Raw genomic sequence first — 22,856 nt, 5'->3', positions numbered from 1 at the left:
CTAGTTGGAGGTAACTCCTCACTACTTGAGGCCTTCCCTGCTGGCATTCCTCAAGTTTGTGTTCTAGGTCAGCCATCTTAGCTGCTTCATCAATGAACCTTCCTCCAGAAGTGAGGATGTTCACTTACCATTTTTGCGATGCATTGTACATTGACCATCATGATACTGAAATAGTTAGTGTTCAAACCTGGTCACTATCCAAGTTGCAGCTGACCAGCAGCAGTGATTATTTGCACCACAAGTGCCAGATTATGATTCTCTTCAATAAAAGAATCTTACCACTGATCCCTGATTTTCAATTGCATTCCCGTAACTGAATCCCCCAACATCAGCATCTGAGGGTTACTATTGACCGGAATCTGATTAGATTGCCTACAGTGTGGAAATAGGCCCTTCGGCCCAATAAGCCCACACCGACACTCCAAAGAGTAACCCACTCCGACTTATTTCTCGGCATTTACCCCTGACTAATGCATCTAACACTGTGGGCAATTTAGCACGGCCAATTTACCTCTCCTGCACATCTTTGGATTGTGGAAGGAGACCTACGTAGACACTGGGAGAATGTGCAAACTCCACATAGACGATCGCCTGAGGCTGGAATCGAACCTGGGACCCTGGTGCTGTGAGGCAGCAGTGCTAAACTGGGCAAGCCTTATAAATATAGTGGCTATGTTACGACACGGCAGTGAGCCCCTCTGTTAATTAAAAGAAACATCCAGAAAAGCACTCCTTGTTTCATTATCTGTTAAAATATGATTGACCGAGAACTCCCAAATTCCACTATTTGAAGAAAATAACATCAGTTTATTTTTTAACTCTAAAAGTGAGCATTAAACAACAACTATTCATTACTCTCGGCCCCCTTTCCTCTTAACTGTTTATTACCTGCTTCCAATTCTATGACAATATGCTGTTCCAATAAGACACTGATTAAAATTACATCAACTTAATTTCAAAACCATACAGCTGCTGTTAGTTTCTGTGACTTCACTCTTCTGGCTGCTGAATTCCCTGGGTCAGCTTCTTTCTTTGGACTGAGAGTATGTTTCATGTGAAACCCTACCTTTTGGTAGGGTGTTTGCTAATTTCTTGGGTCTCTCGATGGCAGTTGCTCTCCCTCTAATTTTCAAAATGCCTTCATTTTTATACTCTCAAAATCGGATCATCTCATTGGTTTAATGTTGCCAAAACAATGAATTCAAACTCTGGGTTTTAGTACACTGGAGCATAATTTAAACTGTTAAATTTGAATTGTTCTCAAATTGGCAATCAAAACTCAGGTATCCATTTCACAGCCAAATGTCACGTTTTCAATTTTTCAGAACACTCTGGGACTGCTGCCTAGTCATACATGTGCTTGTAATTTCTCTGTTCAGAACAGCATTCGTGCTATCTTAAAGATACAGTGCTTGCCTTCAACTTCATAACAACAGATATAAGAACAAGTCAGAATCTAGGAACTGCACTGAGTAACTCATCCCCTGACAACTCAAAGCCTGTACACCACCAAGCACAAGTTAGGAGTGTAATGGAATACTCCCCACTTGCCTGGATGAATACAGCTTCAACAACACTTGAAGTCCATTTGTTGATAGTGTTAACAAACATTTAATCCCTCTACCATTACTTAGTCAAATAATATGTGCCATTTGCAAGGTACATTGCAGAAATTCACCAAGACACCTGAGATGTCTGCCAAACCATGATCACTCCCATCTTGATGGATAAGGGCTACAAGTATGTGTAAAGACCACCACCTGCAAGTTCCTCTTCTGAGCTATCCTCCTTCCTGTGATGATACTGTGGCTTTGAGGTGTAATTTTTCCTGTTTTATTTTCTGAACAAAGATTGTGAGGCAGAGATGCCAAGAAGTCTGCTCCAAAACCAGTAAGTAAACAGCTTGTGAGGCTTTGAGTTTTTAAAATAAAATGTTGGAACAAAAGAAGCAACCTGAATGGGTGGGGTCAAGCTCCCACAAATCCAGGATTTTTTTCACTTTAACCTTCAGTTGCTGGGGTCTTTAAGCTGGATGTGGAAGTTCATGTCCCTCTTCATTAGTAGTCGTTAGTACGCATATTACTGAAGTGTTTCGATGGTTTAAAAAGTGTTTTGTTTCTAGCCTGGTAGTTTGACGAATCGAATTGCACTTGGAACACAACATCTTATGCTTACCTTGAAAATAAGGACATGTCATGGTCTAGACTATCTTAATATATTTTGAGGGGACCTGGTCTGGTCCATAACATTTCTAATTCAGAAGTAGGTCACTCTTAGATCAAATGTCATTGGGTCAAAATCTTGCAACTCCCTGACAGCACTATGATCTACCCACACCAAATAGACTGACACAGTTCAAGAAGAAAGCTTGCCACCATGTTCTCAAAGGCAATCAGGGATAGGCCTTAGGCTGGCTCAGCCAGTGATGCCCACACTGCCTCAAGTCTTTGTTATTATCCAGTGTTGCTTGTGAGTCCAGCAGATGGTTGGTTGAGATCGTGCTTGTAAGCAGCTTTTGGAGTAGATTTTTTTGTCTTCAGCTTTTCTAACATTTTTCTCCTATAAATATTTACCTTTTTATGATCCTATTCTCAGAATTGTGGCAACCTTTTTGAATAAATGGACAAGTTACAATTTATTCTCAAAGGTGGTTGATAAGGATATGTACTGCTAATTCTATCCAGAATCAAAATTCTCAACAAAGCCAAACAAGGAACCTCTGTTTAATTCCTAGCCAATGCAAGGCAACCTTGCTTTTCTCTTCTCACCAAGGCTATTGGGGCAAAGTGGTATGTCCCCATCTTTGAGTCAAAAGACCTGGGCTCATGCCCCAACTGTCCCAGCCTTGTGTTGTCATATCTCTGAACAACTTGTTTAGAAACCATAAATCATCTGGAGCTCCGTGCATCAGGTTGTGTTTGACGGGAGTATGAATTTTAAGAATCTAGTATTTGCAGTTTTGGGCTAGGAGGCCCAGGTTTATGTTCTAGATGATCCAGAGCTATGTCATAATATTGCTGAACCCTGCTTGATTAAAGAGGGAGAGCAATCACAGTGGCACTTTGTTTTTTGAGTAGTCCTCTGATAAGCACATGTTGATGGGAAGACAGGCTTGCTTTTGCTTTGTACCCCAGGGTACGAAGACCCATAGTGCTCAACTATTGTCTTGGCTGAGATCGGTTAGTTCAACACACGATCAAATCTAGAACGATTAGATTAGATTCCCTATGGTGTGAAAACAGGCCCTTCGGCCCAACAAGTTCACACCGATCCTCCAAACAGTAACCCACCCAGACCCATTTCCCTCAGACTCATGCACTAACACTCAGGCAATGTAGTATGGCTAATTCACCTGCCCTGCACATCTTTGGACTGTGGGGGGGAAAAGCCTGTGCACCTGGAGGAAACCCACGCAGACCCAGGAAGAATGTGCAAACCCCAGACCGACAGTTGCCCAAGGCTGGAATTGAACCTGGGACCCTGGTGCTGTTGAGACAGCAGTGCTAACCACTGAGCCACCATGCCGCCCTAGATAATGTTAATTAGGTGGTCATGTTTACCTGTCAGGTGTTTGGTGTATTTGTATGTGGTCTTTTCTCACATCCTGAAAATAAATCATAATTGAAAGAAATCATCATTTTTCTTGTAATTGATTGGGGAAAAAAAGAAAGCAATGAAGTGATGTTTCACATTTGTTGTTCCCTTGGTGACTAATCTTTTAAATAAGCACAAAGACAAAAAGGACAGATTGCTGCACAGGTCAGTCTTGGCAGCGCTTGCTACTGTATCGGGTGCCAATAACTGAAAATAAAGTTGGTGGCAGATAAGAGCATCTGTCTTTGTACAAAGGTTTGAGAACGCATATGGGTTGCATCATCTTTAATTTGTTTTGTTTCTTTCCCCCACAGTGGGAGTCAACATGTTCTACATCTGCATCATAATCTACCTCTATGGGGATCTGGCGATCTACGCAGCTGCTGTCCCATATTCCCTCACTGAAGTCGTCTGGTAAGTGCTCAATTGATGCTCTTGCCCTTCATTTAACTGCAATGTCAGTGAGATTGTTACTGCCCTCTCGAATGTTGGTTTGTCCAATTTTGTGATGAATGATCTCCGTTATTCTAAAACAACAAAATAACAAGAGACAAAAAGAAAATTGATCATCGGGACAGCAGCAGAATAACCATCAGAGTTTCATTTTTTAGTTTTCCTGTGACTTCCTTCTCATCAATATTGCAGCAAAATAGCATCTAATTTGTTGGCGGCTGCTAAATTGAAACCCTAACCGTTAACCGTGGTTTTGCCTTGGTATTGTTCACTTGTGTCGCTGAAGGTTAAAAATGTGCCAGACTCATTAAATCTAATGTTTGTGTTAACGACGAGAAATATCGTGATTCAACGTTGGTAATCTCACCTGGTGTCAATCAACAGTCCCTTTCCTCAGTTCAAAATTTGCAACTTCATTGTACCAGTGTGATTTGTGCCATAAGCCCAAAGACATTGGTTGGCCATATTAATTTAATGCAAATTTTAATTACCCTGTACACAAACAGCAGGATACCAGAGCAGTTTTAATTTACAATTTAAATCAGTTAATTTTGAATGACGAAATTATACCGTGGTATTTTGGAAGGGTTAAGACGAGGAAAACTAAAAGCAAGTAATGTTAAACCTGTTTTTTAAAAAAAAACACATTGCTGAAATGTTCTGTCCAATTCTGTACTTCACCCTTTTAGAAGGAACCTGAAACCATAGCAAAGAGTGTAGTACCAGGAATAAGGGATTGCACTGCATGCATATTGACTGGAGAAGCTAAATATTTTTCTTCTGGTCTGTTGAGCAAACATATAGTGAGGAAATACTTAATTGAATTGTTTCAAATTGAGTTTAGAGCACCAAAAGAATTTATTGCCAGTGACTCGAGGATCACTGGCCCAAGTTTAAGACGATTGATGAAAAAAGATTAAAGGCAAGCTTTTTAAATGCAATGCAATTAAGATGTGCAAGGTGTTATTTGATTAAGTGATTCGATTCAGATCCAATAGGAGTCCTCCAATAAATCTCAGAATTACCACAGCATTGAAGTAGGCAAATCGGTCTGCTGTCTGTGCTGACTCTGCAGAAGCAAATCAACCTGCCCCATTCCATGTAGCCCAGCAGTTTATTTTCTTTGGTTCTTACTCAATTCCCTTTTGAATCTGAATTCACTAACCTTGTTCGGCAGTGATTAAAGACCTAACCTACACTCTGTACCAAAACTTTTGTTCATGTCATTTAACTTTGTGTCCTTACCTGGAAATAATTTATCTGGACCACTTTTGATTTTGGAATTTTATTTTCCAAGTTTTGACTCCATCATCCCTGAGAAGAACAGAAATCATAGTCATATGGCATTGAAACGGACAGTTTGGTCCAAGCATCCATGCCGACCATGTCCCCAAACTAAACTAGTCCTTGTGCTTAGCCCATAACTCTCCAAATCTTTCCTTTTCCTGAACTTATCCAAAAGTATTTAAAATGTTGGAACTGTGCCCACATCCATGACTTTCTGGCAGTTCATTCAACACATGAACCACTTTTTTATAAAATAAAATGTTGCCCCTAATGTCCTTTCTAAACCTTTATCCTCTCTCCTTAAAAATATGCCCAGTAGTTTTGAACTGCCGTACCTTGGGGAAAATGCCTTTGTCATTCATCTTACCAATGTCCCTCATGGTTTTAAAAACCTTAGTAAAGACAGTCAACCTCTTCTGCTCCAGTAGGAAAATGTCCCAGTCTTTCCAGTCTATCTTCATATCTTAAATCCTCCATTTCTGGAAATATCCTGCTAGATCTTTTCTGAAACCTCTCCAGTTTAATAATATCCTTCCAAAAAAGGGTGACCAGCACTACACACTTTACTCCAGTACAGACCTCACCCTAACCAACATCATGTACAGTTTCAATATATAGTCTCAACTCTTTTACTCAAATATCTGAGCAATGAAGGCAGGTGTGCTAAATGCTTTCTTAACCACCCTATCTACCTGTGATGTAGTGTATCTGAACCCCTCGGTGTCTCTGTTGTATAACAAGGCCTTTCATTGTCTAAGTCCTGTCCTTGTTGCCTTATCAAAATGCAATACCTTGTACTAAATTAAACTCCATCTGCCAGTCCACACCCCATTGACTCATTTGATCAAGATCTCTTTTGTAATCTTAGATAATCACCTTCACTGCCCACTATGCCATTGATTTTGGTGTCACCTGGAAACTTGGTAACCATGCCACCCATAATCTCAGCCAAATTATTTACGTAAATGACAAACCAAAATGAACCCAGTACCGATCTGAGAAACACGACCAGTCGCCACCCTCAGTCTCCTACTGTCAAGCCAATTTTGTATCCAGTTGGAGAGCTCACCCTGTATCCTGTGTGATCTAGCTTTTATTAATTAGTCTACCATGTAGAACCTTGTTAAAGGCTTGATTTAAAATTCTTGTAAAGAACTTCTGTGAAAATTGTTTGGGTTACAATCCTAGCTTTTCCAATTTACACTCATAATTAACATTCCTCATCCTTGGGATAATTTTCTCCAAAGTCTTCTGAACCCTTTACAAAGCAAGAACATTCATTTTGAAATGAGATCTGAGAATTGAACAATATTTCAGTTGCTGCCAAGGCAGTTTTTTTTGTGAAGGTACATCCTAAGGCCATAAATAGGAACAGGAATAGTTTGGGCCCCTCAAGCCTGCTCCACCATTGAATAAGATTGTTACATGTATACCCATTTTCCTAAAACTCAGAATTTTGTTTCATTTATAATTATTTCTCAAACTTGCCCTGGCACCTTTTTAATAATTTGTGCTCGGGTACCCTGGGTTTCTCCTGTCTCTCAGCTGTCCTATACTTATCATAGTTGCACCTTTTTCATTTTAAATTTGTGTAGAAAGAGCAAGAGGCAATATATCACTTTGCATCAGACTTCAAACTAAAAGAGATGCCAGATGAAGAGAAGTTTAGGATTTTAAGTCAATAACTTCATGCAATCAAACATGTAGCAGGGACAAAGATCAGTAGAACTGGAGGGGACAGTTCTTAAGTGATTAAGGTCCACTCAGACAAAAAAAAATAGTAAGAGAAATTAGAAGCTCTTTGCATGTTTTATGCATTCAGATCATAAGCTAGTTGAGCTAGTACCAGAAAAAGACGCCCAGGGTTTTGATCTCCAGTCTATTACAGATCTGGTCACCCAAGTTTTGAATCTAAATATTTTAGGGCATACAATATTTCACAGACAAAATGGAAAGAAAGAAGGACTAAAAGTCATTCTTCACTAACTTTGATTAATCCATGTTGACTCTGCCAGATGTCAAGTTATCCTTTTTGTATTCTTTGTACTGCTAACAGATGAACAGGTTTTTAGTTCTCTATTCTTCCTCTATTTCTGTTAAATAGTAGAGTTAGACTTTGCAATCTGCAGGAACATTTTCCAGAATCTAGAATTTTGAAAGATAACTGACATCAATGCATCCCATAATCTCTAGCACCTCCAAGATTCTGGACTGTGGCTCCTCTGATCCAGGGCACTAATCAACCTTGTATCAAGCACTATCTCTTCACCAATACAAATTTCTTTCACTTGTTCAGTTTTTCAAGTACCTTGGTTGTGTGGTATTTCTGGGAGACTTTTTGTCTTTTACGAAGACTACTACAAAGTAATAGAATTAATCCACTACTTTGATCTCCACTACAGATCCTCCTATCACTTCCTCTAATAGACCCAGATCACTCTCAGCTAATCTCTATTTTCGCATGTAGCTGAAGCTTTTATAGTCTGCTTTTGTTTCTCACTAGCTTGCATTTTTTTAGTCTTCTCCCTTGAACAGTTTCTTAGATATCTTTTGTCATCTACGTTTCTCCTAATCCTCAGGCTTACTCTTCTTTATGAAATATTTAGGAAAGCCATTTGTTGGATCTAATAGTCTGGTCCTTAACCATCGTTGATTCACTTTTCCCATTGAGTGTTTGTGCATTTTGAGAGATATACTGTTGTTGACCGTGATATTATCTGTCTGTTAAATTTAAGTCATCTCCTTGTTCCACTATAGGTAGCTTATCCTGCAATTTTGTAGTTTACCTTCTCCAGATTTCAAAGCCCCATTTCAAAATGAGTCGTCATGTTCAACTAAATGTGAAATTCTGTCATTAGTCACAATTTTTTGAAGGTTCGTCGACAGCACATTGTCACACAAATAGGCTAGTTAATCAATGCTCCATCTAAAATAGACCCATCCTTATTTCATTCTTGAATGTACTGCTCCAGGAACCCATTTTATGTACACTCCAGGCATGTGTCCAGCACAGCATTTGTTTACCCAGTCTATATGTAAATTTAAGTAATCCATTATTACTCATCTGTAATTTTCTACTTTGTTTGTCAAGTACCATCACATAGTTGTTGACAAACTTGTGTTCTGTTAAGACCCAAACAATGAGAGGTGAATCACTTGTGGCTAAAACTAAGACTATATTAGATCAAATGTTTCCATGCCCAGCTTTGCCACTACTTGCATACAAAGAACTCTCACCAGTGTTTGCTCCCCCTTGCTGTTTCTTGCCTCCAACCAAGATCTAAACATAATAGCAAAGATTCTCTGGAATACACTGACCATTATGTTATTAATGGTGTTGTCTCTAACATCTTTCCCATTTTGCTCATCTTGAGTATTTAAAAACAAAATAATACTGTTTGGATGTTCAATTTTCATTCCTTGGTCACCCTCAAGTCTGTTTTTTGTAATGGCAAGTAAAGCAAGCCCATTCACCTCAGTCACTTGAAATCATCAAGCTTGTGAATCCTGCGTGCAGTCAGCTCAACTTTAATTCAACCCTTTAACATTTTTCATTTTGATCCTATATGAAGTTTGCTTTGTCTTATTGTCTTCTAATTTTGTGTGCTACTTCATGTTGCCTCTTTAGTTTCCAAACTAAGTCAACCTAAGCTCCATCTGATCCCACATGGCAATCTTGACCCTGACACCAGGGTCACAACATGACCTAAAGTTATGTCTGTGGCCACAAGAACAAACATCTGTCTGTACTTGTAACAACAGCACTCTTCTGAGAAATTATTGCCTTAGGAGAGTATCCAAGATGCTACATGAATTAGCAAGTGAGACCCAGGAGACTTGTGCATTTAGCAGTCACCCACTTCCGAATTGCCTGCATGATCCTAACCTTTGGTGAGGGATGGTCTCCTGAAACATCTAGGTTAGTCTTCTGTGCACCAGTCAATCTAACTGTCAGTACTGCTCTGAAATCTGGACCTGAAGCTCGTAGAGCCACTGATGTTGAGCTGTGGGGCAGTCATCACTTGCCACAGGCTGTATTCCACTTGAATGAGCTGCCTTGCCACACCTTAATTTTAACAACTGTTTATTACAATTAGCATAGCTTGTCACTTACTCACCATGGAGTTCCTTCTGTACTTGGCTAAATACTCAAGGGTGGGAAGAAGCAAAGTCCATGTTCCCAGAAATCTTCCTGCGTCAAATCTTACCTGCTCAGTATACTTATAGTCTGTAGCCTTGTCGCTTACTAAGGAAGGTAGGATAATCTAGATTTGAGTCAGTGCTAAGCATTAGTGTTGAAAAACTTAAGTAGTCACAAAATATTGATTTTGAAGAAAGGGGCAAGTGAGACGAATTTAACCTGGAATGGAAAAAGATTGTAAGAATGATCGCATGTATAGATGAAAGAATTGTCTCCTTGGATGCACATAAAAAAAATCATGGGAGTGACTGAAAGTCAGTTGGCATCAATATTTGGCATCTGCTCAGAATAGAAGACACATTTATAGCAGAGGAAATGTCATCTTAAGGCTAATAAGAGGCACAACAGGCAATTAACATCAGCTTAGAAAATCTTAGAGAAACTCTGAACTGAAATTGAACAAATCACCATGAGCAGATGGCCTATGTCCTAGGAATCTGCAAGAGATGGCTACTTAGATGGTGCATATGTGGCTCCTCTGTTCTTGTACTTGGGAATTGTGAACGTTATTTTCTGTTGCTGTTTTTGTTCTTCCAAATAAAGTTCATCTCTTCATAGCTAATGAAATTAATGAAGGTATGTTTACTCATTCTTGTGGTTTCCCTGCTGTTTTTTGAGCTCTGTCTCTATCTTATTCACAAAGCTTCCAGGTTTTGTCATTTGCAGCATCTTCGTGGCAACAGAGATGCAGCATGTGCATTTAATCCTTCAGCCATGCCCTTTACGTGCTTTTCAGTTTGTCATTAGCCCAAACCCTTTTTTATGTAGAAGATTGCAGATTTTTTTTTTCTTTATTGGCTGCAAGTCTCGTTTCTTGTTTCCTTTGTCACTTTTCACCTCTGAGCCTTTTACCTTCAGCCTGATTCTGAATTGTGTGAACAAGTAGATGTCAGTCATCAGCTTATGCTTTGCTCATCATTTATTAATTCATCCAGACACCTCTGACTTTTTGATTGTTCTACCTTATGAATGAGCTTTGATATTTGATCCAATCCTCTTCTCTGACAAGGAAGTCAACCCATTATTGCAATTTTGATAGCAAACTTTTCATTCCAGTTCATCTTGGCAATAATTATTTGCATGCCACTAAAATTGGTTTCCTTCCAGTTCAGTTGTTTCTTTGTCCTTCTCCATAAATAACCTAAACCTTTCATTATGATCCCATTCACGAAATATCTCCCTGTTGACTCTAAATCACCACATTTCCAAGGACCAAGGCCAGTGATGCCTCATATGGCAGAAAACCTATTAAAAACAACTCTACTGAACATAACTTTAGGAGGTCATTCCATATCTTTTTCTTCACCTGCTTACACCTCCCCCCATGTTACATTACTCATACGTTGTTGTAAATTTGTTCTGTCTTCACAATTTGATCTATAGCATAAATCGGTTATAATATTAGATTTGGTTTAATTCTAAGTGAATTAATTCCATTCCTGTCTCCTCTAGGCTATCCTCTGTGGTCGTCACAATATTGCCATCTCCACACTTTCTTTTCCCATCTTTCTTGATGACCTTGTATCTTACGCTGTAGTTCTTTATGGGCCCAAAAGATAAGATTTTCAGAAGGTTTTCCTTTTGAAGAGGTTCTTGAAAGAAATTGAACAGTAGGAACAAGACTAATTTTTCTGCTGTTGATGTAGTCACTGGAAGAATTTGGGCAGAATATCTTAAATTCCCTGATTCTGGAATAACTAGCAGATTTATTGTCTAAATAAATTGCCACGTAGTCAAGAAAGGAGTGTGAAAGTAAATGAAGAAATTATGTTCTGTTAGACTGATTGTTAGTTGCCAAGTTATTCACATATTCAAGAGTTGGTCTCAAGGATACAGATCAAGTTTAACCTAACCAAATGTGAGACCATTCCCTTAGTAGTAAGTGAAAAACAGAATATTTTTGCAGCGTGTGAACTTTGTAATGTCGATATTTGGAAACTTGAGTAAGCTTTTGCAAGGAATAGATCAGCATGCAGATACCCCAAGAAATTAGGAGGGCATGTGAGCCTTCATTGAAAGGGGATTGACATATGCTAAACAATCTTGCTGCACTTTCTAAGTGGGAAATCAAACAAGCCTGCTACCTACACCTGAAATTCCTTTCTAACAGGTTTTGAAGTACTAAAAGTGTTACTTCAGCTACAGTAGTCAGATATGTTTTTACTCAAGTAATTGATTATAGGTTTCTGTCTTGCAAAGGAAAGTTGTTCATTGTATTTGCCAGCATTGTCTAAGAGTTCAGATTCATTTCTCCTATTGGGAGCAATGCTTTTCTGCATTAAAAACTGAAGAAACTGCTTTTCTTCAGCCTTCATGATTGTCCAACAGATTTGTGGTGTCCTCAATTCGATGAGAGAAGACTCCAGAGTAAATTATGCAATTGGCCACAGCGATTGGTACATAATGTCTTTTGAGTTCGTTGAGGCTTTAAGAAGGAATGTAGCAATAATAATGAGGAAGACTTGGTGTTCCTCTCTGCAACAAAAAGCAAGAGTTCAGATAGTTTTGTTGTTTGCCCAGTGCCAGGCTTTGGGCTATTTACTGAGTTAGCGAAGAATTTTCAGTAGGATAGGAGTGGATCTTGTGGTTGTGGACCACATCAGTACAAGAAATAAAAGTTCTGCTTGGTGTGATGAAAAGTGAGGTGCCAAACTAAAAAATAGACTTCAATGAAAGTATTCTTTGGCTTGCTGTGAACCTGAAAATTGGCATAGGATGAATAAAATTCCAGAAGTGATTGCCTGTCTCATATTAGTATGGGAGAAGTGGGTTTAAGTAATTGGTACATTGGAAGCAGAACTGGGGCAAACAGGATTTATACCATCTGCGACAGTCTATATGAATTATATTAAGACTAGTGTCTTGGTGAGCAGCAAAACAAAGAAGCTGAAGGGTTGCCATACTGAAACAAGGGGTTAAGGGATCTGGGTTAGGTAAATGTCATATATCAAGGGGGTGAATTGAGGCAGGAAGGTCAAATGCAAACATGGAAATGAAGGTTACAGAATATAAGGAAGAGACTTAGAGAAGAACAGCTAACAGTATTTCAGCAGTCTAAGCTATTTCCAAGAAGAAGGCTCTGCAGCTGAATGTGCATTGCATTTTTAACAAAATAAATGAATGATGAAGTCTAATGCTGAGAAATATGAAGTTTTGATAGGGAGAAAGGAAAAAAAAAGCATTATATAAACAGCACTTTGCTGAATCTTAGGATGCAAAGGCATTTAGATGTTCTAATGTATGTGCCATAAAACTGGCCTGCGAATACAGCAAGTGATTGAAGCAGCTAATGGAATGCTATTATTTATTAGGAAAAGAGTTGAACATTACTACTTTAATGTTATGCAGGATGTCGGTGAGATCTCATCTCAAATACATTTTTGTTGCAATTTTGCTCCCCTAATCTAAACAAGGGTGTAAGTGCAATGTAAACAGCTCAGAGGAGTTTTCATAGAATGACGCATGGAATGAACAGATTGTCTTATGAGGAAATATTGGGCAAGTTAGCTTTGTTTACACTGGAGTTGAGAAGAGGGATGGGTAATTTAAGCAAAATGTATAATAATCAATGTCTGGACGCAATGAACTTTTGAAAGATTGTTTACTCTTCTGGGTGAGTCCAGAGCTTGGGAGTTGTTTTGTAAAATTAGATTTCACTATTTCAGGACCGATGTGGGGAAATCTTGTGCAGCTTTGAAACTCTGTCTCAGAAGGTGGGGTAGGTGGTGTCATTGAATATTTTTAAGATGGAGGTAGATTTGTGTTGGGCAAAGGAATATCAGATTATCTGGCTAGGAATGTGCAATTTTAAACAGCCAAAGCAGCCATGGTCTTATTGGAGAACAAGTTTGAGAGGCCAAATAACCCATGACTTGTATCTCTGCTCACTTAGATATTTGATGTCTTCCCACAGACTCAGCCTCCATCCACTGAATAGTGGAAGAAATGCTGGTTGAGGACGTGATGTTCATCTTGAAATTGGATATTGTCTCCATAGTTTTAGCCTACTGACATGACCATCTACTTCCTTGTCTTTCCACCTTGGGTCCACCACCTCAGGAGGCCTAATTCCATCCCTCCCAAGAATGAAAATATCATGCATGATTGGCTGTTTATAAGGAGATGATCTGGAATTTTGTGACTCGATCTTCCCATTGCTTTGTCAAATTCAGTCCTATGTTCTCATTGTAGTTTTCAGTGAGACATGTATTTGTGTTCCTTGTATCAAAGTAGTTTATGGTAGTGCCTTTCCTGGAATGGCTAAGCTGTTTCAAATTGGCAACCTTGATCAAATTGACATAGTGAAAATTCTGGAATGCTTTTCTGAACAATGCTGTGTCCCTATATTCAAAAGATTGCACTGGTTTAGCAGGACAGTCCAATACCAACTTTTCCAGACCAATTAATGCTAAAGAAATTAGAAGCTCCCAAATCCAGTGAATGACTTTTCTTAAAAAAAAAATTAACCTTTGTTTGCAAGTCTTTATGTATTGATCTCCATAGCTGCCTTTTTTGCTGACCAGCAAATAAGGTTTCTGTTTTGAGGCCTAATTCAGGCACACTGATTACACAGATAAACATTGACTTTCTGATCCACTTTTCATCACTGGGTGTTGAGGACTGCTGCATTGAACAGTTCATTTGGCAGTAATTCTGACTGTGTCTAACTTACATACATTTGATGTATTTGAGTGGGTGAGCATAGCATTGAGACTTTTTGCTAAATAATTTGAAGTTAGATTCAGTTTTCTAAATATTTTTATTAAGAAAAAATAGATTTTTAAATATTACAACCAATACAAAAGGCAATTCAAAACAATACAAAAATAGTACAAAATTAAACCCAAATAATAAAAAATATTCCCCAACCCACCCTCCTGTGCGAATGTATAAACATATATAGAGAAGTATAAAATAAAAAAAAGTAAACTAGCTATTTAACTAAATAAATAAATACCTAACAACAAATAAGTAAATAGTAATAACTCAGCCCAGCCAAACAAAACACTCATACATTCACAGTTCCTCCTCCCTGGATATTGGACTCATGAAACACGATCGTTACGGCTATATAAAAGCCCTTGTTAGTGTGGCAGATAAATCTGTGTCCAGGTATTTCAAAAAGGGTTGCCATGTCTTGTGAAAATTCTCAGTTTTGTGGTGTACCATATTTGTGAGAAAATCCAGGGGAATATGCTCATAACCATCTTCTGCCAACTCGACAGGCCTGGGGGTTTTTCGGATATCCAATCTAGCAAGATATTCTTCCTTGCACAGAGCATAAAAATAGTAAAAAGTTTTTCCTTATGCCACCTGGAGGAAACACAATGGGTAGGCCCAAAAGGAGAGAAATAGGGTCCTTCTCCACCCCACACCTAAAATCCTCTCCATTGCACCCACCACAACACTCCAATATGCTTGAAACCTTTCACAAGACCAAAGACAATGGATAAGAGTGCCCGTGCAGACCTTGCACTTGAGACATGCTGAAGATACCCCTGGTTTAAATTTTGACAAATGGCCTGGGGCTAAGTGACCCTGTGGGGAATCTTCAACTGTAAAGCATGGGTCCTATTGCAAATTGATATCTTCCTTGCATTCTCCCAAATATCCTCCCATGCCTCTGAAGGAACTTCAACACCCAGCTCTCTTTCTCACATCTTGCAGAGTCAATCAAACTCATCTGAGGTGGCAGCCCCCCCTTGGTGATATAAAGTGCTGACAGGAAGTGTACTCTTTGCCTTTAGTACCCCTTTTTCTATGTCAGATTTGTAGGGATCAGTCAAAAGTGTGGTCTTTTTTTTAATGAAATCCCTAACTTGAAAAAAAAAGGAACATGTCTCTGTAAGGTAACTCGTACTTCCGTACTAACTGATCGAAGGACATCATTATGTCTCTCTCAAATAAATCACCCATGCAAGATACACCCTTAGCTGCCCAACTAAATCCTGAATCTATCATACCCAGTTGAAAACTTGGCGTACCTACTAAAGGTGTAAGCAAAGATGTTTTGCTAATATTATCTTCCCTCTGCCGAATTGCCCTCCATGCTTTAGCAGTATTGATGACTATTGGGTTATGGCAATATTCCCTAACTGTCCTCACCCTGTCCAAAAATAGCAAGGGGACACCTTTGCCTTGGGAGGCTTCGATCTCTAGCCATATTGAAAGAGAGTCCCCACAAACCTAATCACTCACGTAGGTCAAAAGCGAGCTTAATTTGTAATTTTTAATGTCCGGAAGGTCTAAATCTCCTCCCCCCCAATCTGAGAGGCAACTGCAGTTTGGCTAATTTAATGAGGGGCCGTTTACAGTGCCAAATAAAGGAACTGAACCAACCTTTCAGTCTCCTGAGTGTTTGTTTGTTTGTTTGTTTGTTAAAAATCAGAGCGAGCATCTGTATAGGGTACAGCAAACAAGGGAGAATCTTAAGATTAAGTGCTATCCGACCCAACCACGAGACTGGAAGTGCCTCCCATCTTTGGAGATCTTGTTTATTTTTTCAAATAATTGAGTAAAATTGGCTTTGAACAGCCAATCCAGAACTGGAGTAATGAATATACCCAAATACACAAAACTCTCTGTGACCACCTAAATGGGAATCTATAGTCACTCTCAAGAGCCAACCCTTTCGTAAGACCACCTATCAGCATAGCCTCTGATTTAGCAAAATTAATATTACACTCTGAAAAAGTGCCAAATGCGTGAATGCATTGTATCAGGCAAGGCACTGAAACTGCTGGATTTGTCTAGAAAATTAGAACACCATCTGCATACAGCGAGATCTTATGTAATTTTGACTCTACTTCTGGAGTTGATATATTGAGATCCCCACGAATGGATGGCCTCTGCCAACGGTTCAATCACCAACCTAAAAAGTAAGGCTGCCCCTAGAAATATTAAAATTGCTTGATCGTACCCCATTGGTAATGACTGCCACAAGAGGTACACTGTAGAGAACCTTTACCCATCTTATGAAAATGTCGCCCAGACCAAACCGGTCTAGAGTATAGAAAAGGTACGGCCACTCAACTCTGTCAAATGCCTTCTCTGCATCAAAAGAAATCGCCAATCCCTGTATTGACTGCTGTTGGCATGCTTGAATTACGTTAAGCAGCCTCCTAACATCATTGGAGGATCTGCGACCCTTTATGAAGCCTGCCTGATCCTCTTTAATAATAGAGGGTAACACCAGCCTTAACGTGAGAACCTTAGAGAGGATCTTAAAGTCCACATTTAAGGGTAAGATGGGCCTGTACGAAGCACAGTCTTCTGGATCCTTCCCTTTTTTCAGGATAAGTGAAATGTTGGCCTCTCTCAGGATGGTCGGAGACAATCATGACTGTATGAATCATTAAACATATTCAGCATTGAGCCTGATAGTATACTTATAAATTCCTTATTGAATTCACTGGGAAGTCCGTCAGGACCGGGCGCCTTTCCACTCTGAAACTGCCTTACAGCTTCCTGCACTTGTTGCTCTGATAATGGGGCATTGAGAAAGGCTGTTGTTCAGGAGTCACACCCGGGAGTTTCTGATCTCTCAAAAAGGATTCCATTTTGGCCTGCCCCTCCTCACAATTCTCAGACTGATCTAACTTAACGAATCTCTGGAATGCCGCATTAATCTTTTTAGAATCACATGTTAGGTTCCCAGACCCTTCCCTAATCGCTGTAATGGTTTGTGGGGCACTTCTCTTTCCGGCAAGGTGTGCTAAGTATTTGCCTGGCTTGTCACCATGCTTGTATAATCTTTGCTTTGCAAAAGCCAGCTCCTTCTTTGCCATCTGCGTGAGCATGGAATTTAGTGTAGACTGCAGCGCCATAATCCTCTGTAGTTTGACAAAAGAGGTTCTGTCAAAATAGGCCTTCTCGGCTGCCTTCAACTGTGATTCAAGGAGACGTTGCAGCTTACCCTTCTGCCGCTTCCTACTGGTGAAATATGAAATAACTAACCCCCTGGTATAAGCTTTGGCAGTTTCCCAGAGAACAGATGAGTTATCAACAGAGCCTATGTTATTGTCTAAGAATGCCCGAAATTCCCTTCCACACTGGAAAATCTTAGTCCCATCCTGAACTGCCCATAAATAGGCATCTAACCATCTCAACCACCTTCGCTTCTGTCCAGCTTATTGTCCATGAGAATAAAGGGGTCCATTCGCCAGAACCTTGAATCCACTGTAACATCCTTAATCTTAACCATGAGGTACACTGGAGCATGATCAGAGATGGCAATATTACCAGTCATGCAGGATGCCACCAGATCCAGGGTTACTGCAGGGGTCAGAAAAAAAAACAATCCTCGTGTGACATCTATGCAGATTGGAGAAAAATGTGAAATCCCTACATGTAGGGTGGAGACACCTCCAAACATCCACCAACCCTAATTCCCCACACAAACCCAATAACTTAGTTTGTTTAGATCAAGGAATCTTTAGGCAACCTGTCTTCTGGTGGGGTCCATGAGGTGGTTAAAATGTCCCCCTATAATGTGCCGAGACGTGAGACTTATCAGCTTAGAAAAAGCATCTACCAAGAATTTAAGAGGATGAGCTGGGGGACAATAAACACTTAAAACACCATATTCTTCCCCATTTATCAAGGCTTTAAGAATTACAAACCTCCGTATGTGTCTTTAACGCATTTCAACAATTTAAATGAGAGATTTTTCCTAACCAATACAGCCACTCCCCTACTTATATTAAATGATGAAAAATAAACTCTGTCAAAGCCATTCTGCTGTAATTTCAGATGCTCCTTGTCATCCAAACGTGTCTCCTGTAACAAAACACTATCCTCCATCTCCTTTCTAAGGTTCAAGAGTACCTTCTTCCTCTTAATTGGTGAGTGACTTCCCTTGATATTCCTTGATCAAATCATTAGCCATAATCTTCTGCAATTACATTTAAATTCCAGAGCGGAGGAACCGAAACCACAAATTGCCAAGCCTTAGTGTCGCATGGTCCACCAAATATAAAAACTACATAAACTAAAACTGCCACATTTAACAAACATACAAAATTATTAAAAATAAAAAAACAACAAAAACCAGAAAACAAACCAACATATAAAGCGCCAATAGCGCTGAGTAGGGGAACTCACCCCCTGCCCGGAGGGGGCAACTACCCATCCCAAACTGCCCATAAATAGGCATCTAACCATCTCGACCACCTTCACTTCTCCCAGCTAGAGCTGCACCGCAAGCACAAGCTAAAAAGAATAAACACCCCATAGAATATCAATATGAATAAAAAAATTTCTTTTTTAAAAAAGGGGGAATAAATACCCCACCCATCCTTTGGTATGTCCTAACTTAGAAATTTAAAATGTTCGTCTTAACCACCGCCAGACATAGTTTGAACTAAATTATTAGCAATAGAGGGGAAAAAAAGGAAAAAACAAAGCTCCAAACAGATTTCCTCCATATCTTTTACAGAATGATAAACATATACCCAAGCAACAATATTTATACATGCTACAATTGTTTAAATTAGGTTAGTTTGTCCACAAAGTCTCTTGTCTTCTCTGAGTCAAAGAGATGCATGGATCCATCTAAGGTGGTCCGAAGCACTGCCAGATATCTCAGGGAGTACTGAATCCCATGTTCCTTCAATCTTCTCTTGACACCATCATACGATTTTCGTTTCTGGATCACCGCCACTGAAAAGTCCTGAAAAAACATGATCTTAGACCCCTCATAAATTTGAGCCTTTGAATCCTTCCCCTGGAGTCTGGAAGCCTCCATGACTCACTCCTTATCCCAGTAATGATGGAACCGCACCAGGAAAGGACAAGGGCGTTGACCCAGACTCGACCTCCATGCTGTGACCCGGTGAGCCCCCTCTATCTTCAATTCTCTCATGCCAGCCTCCTAGTCAAGGAATTTCGGAAGCCAATCTTCAACCAATTTCACAGGCCATTCCCTTTCCATACCCCCAGACAGACCAATTATCCGAATGTTTTTTCCTCCTGCCCCTGTTTTCAAGATCATCCACTTGGTCACACAAATTCTAAACCTGAGTCTTCAGGGCTTGGATCTCATCCTTGAATGAACTGGCATCAGTTTCCACCGCTGTGACCCTGTGCTCCACCTCATCCGTCCTCTTCTCCAGGTCTCCCAGCTGCTGCTCATGCTTCTGCAGCATGAGAGAGACTGGAGCCAGTTTCTCTTCAATCTCTTTCCCCAACATCTCGCGAGATGTCGAGAGCTGGTTCACCAGGCCCTGGAGAGTAATCAGCTCCGAGGCTGCTGCAGCCTGAGCTGCAGACCTGGCCTTGGATGCTCCTCCTCCCTTTTTAGGCATTTCTGGACAGCTGAAAATACAGGTAAGTCCATTTTTAAATGTTTCTTAGGGCTCTGGAATCTTTCCAATGCCCCAAGAAATCCTGATGACCTGGGTTGGGCGGGTTAAAGGACCGTCCTGCTCCTGCTGTGATGCGAAGCTCTGCAGTATGATCTTCTCAGATCGCCGCCATCTTTGATCCCCTGAAGTTAGATTCAGTTTAACAAATGATTCTTCGAGGTTTTAGGTATTTAGGTGCAATATCATTTGATACCAATTATCAATATGTTCCCTCTCAATGCATCAGGTTTGAAATAATGGAAAGCACTTGAGATATTCCCATAGTTTACATCTTGAGGTTAGAGTTAGGTTTCATTTCAAAATTGAGACTTAGAATTTGCAGAAGTATATCATCCAAATGAGAGTTTTGAAAATGATTTACACTCTTAAAGGAACGTTTCACCTTTTTTCTTTGATAACTTGGACAAATGCAAGCTTCCTTCTAGGATGCAGTGATCAAGTTATCCTGTTCCCAGAGTCCTCCATCCTTAAGAGGAAATTGTGCTACCACACTGAAATCAGGCTGGCACAAAAGCCTTTTCTTGTAAAATTAAAGTTCATGGGGTTGGGCATGGTGTATTTGAGATGGATAGAGCATTTGTTAGCAGACAGGAAACAAAGTGTAGGAATTCATGGGTCTTTTTCTGAATGGCAGACAGTTACTACTGGGGCACCAGAGTGATTCCTGATAGGACACCTATTTGCGTTGTACAGAAATGTACTTGAGAAGTAAATGTCATAGCTCAAAATTTGCAGATGACACAGCTGGGTGGATGAACTGTGAGGGCGCATATGTTGTGTCATTCGGACAGGCTGAGTGAGTGGGCAAATACATTGCTGATGCAGTGGAATGTGGATAAATGAGAGTCATCCACTTTGGTAGTAAAAGTAGGAAGACATTTTTATTTGGTTAAAAAGTTGAGAGAGGGGAATATTCAACAAGATCTGGGTGTTCTTGTACACCAGTAATCTAAGGTAAGCAGGTGCAACAAGTAGTCAAGAAGGCAAATGAATGTTGGTCTTCATTGAGTGGTTTTGAGTGATGGAACAAGGAAGTTTTTTGTAATTATACAGAACTTTAGGCCATTCTTGGAATATTATGTGTAGTTTTGGTCTCCTTATCTGAGGAACAATACACCTTTTTCTAGAGGGACTGCAGCAAAGAATTACAAGTTTAAGTCCTGAGATGGTGAGACTGATATATAAAGAGCGGTTCAGTTGATTTAGGATTATATTCACTGGAGTTTAGAAGAATGGAGGGGATCTCTTAGAAAAGCAATAAAATGCTACATGACTCGACAGGTTAAATGCAGGAAGGATATTTCCAATGGTGGATGGGTCCAGACCTATTTGTCATAATTCAACAATAAGGAAAAAGATTTTAGGACAGATGAGGAAAATTTTCTTCACCCAGAGAGTGCTGAGCCTTTTTTAATTCACTGCTGCAGTGGTCGAGGCCAAAACATCGGGTTTTCAGGACAGGAGATGGATGTGGTTTTTCTGGTTTCAAGGGACATGGAAGAGGGAGGGATCACAGTGCTGAGCTTGATGGCCGCACATTAGATTGAATGGTGGAGCAGGCTTAAGGGTCAAATGGCCTACTCTTTTTATCTTCTATTTCTTGGAGAACTACTGAGGGGAAGCACTGCTATATACCCTGTCTTCAAGTGTAATATCATGCCATTGGTGTTCATCAGTGAAGTTATGACTTGCTTTTCATGTGTCACCTTGATGTAAAACATTCAAAACATAGACACATTCTCATTTGCTTTCATCATCTATCCCACATGGGCAAGTTGTTCAGCAAAGATAGTAGGACTTGGGGACATCACCTAAAAGCTGTTGATGTAGGAGTTGAATGAAAATACAAAAATTTGATTTTTGATGGGCATGGTTAATAAGGATGGGGTTAAGATGCAGATCAACACTCACTGAATAAAGAAAAGGCTCGGAAATGAATAGCCATCCCTCAGTTTCTCACTTCCAGCTAGGTTTGAGTTGCAAGTGTCTGATTTGGTTCTTGTTTCTTTGGTTCTGTGTTTTGTTGACAGAGTGAAGGAAGAGTCTGACGAAGGGTCATTGGACCAGAAACATTAACTTTGGTTTCTCGTCACAGATGCTGCAAAACCTGTTGAGCTTTTCCACCAACTTCTGTTTTTTGTTTCTGATTTACAGCATACACAGTTCTCTTGGTTATTAGTTAGATTACCATTGTCTGTGTGAGTGGCAGCATGTCATCTCACCTAGTTTCTGTCCTTAAACTCTCTAATTAGGACTGAGGGGGAAAAAAAAACATTTTTGCTTCTCTTTTAGATGAATCATGGATAAGATCAATCCTGCCAGACCAAGGGCTGTGCACTTGTTAGACAAATGACTCGTGGTTGTTTAATTTGAGGTCTGTCTTCTCTCCACTGAGAACAGAGATTGAGAAGCGGAGTCCTTCATGGTTACCTCAGCCAGCATGGGAATTGAACCTACATATCATTGCAATAATAAGGACAAATGAAATATGGTTGCAAGGCATACAAGCTCTGTTTGCTGCCATTTTAAACTGATTCATTTGTAATTAAATCAATAATAGTTGCATTGTATAAAAGATTTGACAGTCTGATTAAAATGTTTTGTCGAGAGGATGAAAAGTGATGCTATCGGTGACCTTGAGTATAAATTTTGAGGCAGATGGGCCTGTTTCATAACTCCTCATGTGGATAATATTGTTTTTGAATGTTTCTCTTGTGTTTTGGATAAAAACAAAGTGGTTTTGACAAAGCTGAATCTGTTTTTGGCCTCAAACTATATTTTATGCTAATGATGGGACAAAAATTCACTTTTCCTTTTCCCGTAGTGGGAATCAGTCATGCAGCGCCGACAGCAAAGTAAAGCACAATGATACAGACCCATGCTGGGGATCAGTTAGACGCATCGATGCCTACAGGATTTTTCTGGTGAGTGAGCAAACTACAACACTGGCAGCAACT

General features: G+C 39.8%; 1 protein-coding gene across 3 annotated transcripts in view; it reads left to right on the top strand.

Moving 5' to 3' along the window:
* Positions 1-22,856, top strand: part of tmem104 (transmembrane protein 104) — a 217,116-nt gene that overhangs the window by 80,880 nt on the left and 113,380 nt on the right. For all 3 annotated transcript variants that reach the window (XM_060844558.1, XM_060844559.1, XM_060844557.1), the window contains exons 7-8: positions 3,909-4,008; positions 22,724-22,823. In XM_060844558.1, the coding sequence (XP_060700541.1) occupies positions 3,909-4,008; positions 22,724-22,823 (200 nt within the window). The remainder of the gene's footprint in view (positions 1-3,908; positions 4,009-22,723; positions 22,824-22,856) is intronic.

This window comes from Hemiscyllium ocellatum, chromosome 25 (genome assembly GCF_020745735.1).
Source record: "Hemiscyllium ocellatum isolate sHemOce1 chromosome 25, sHemOce1.pat.X.cur, whole genome shotgun sequence".
Classification (NCBI taxonomy): Eukaryota; Metazoa; Chordata; class Chondrichthyes; order Orectolobiformes; family Hemiscylliidae; genus Hemiscyllium; species Hemiscyllium ocellatum.
The sequence above is the reverse complement of the archived record's forward strand: the minus strand, read 5'-3'. Positions and strand labels throughout refer to the sequence as shown.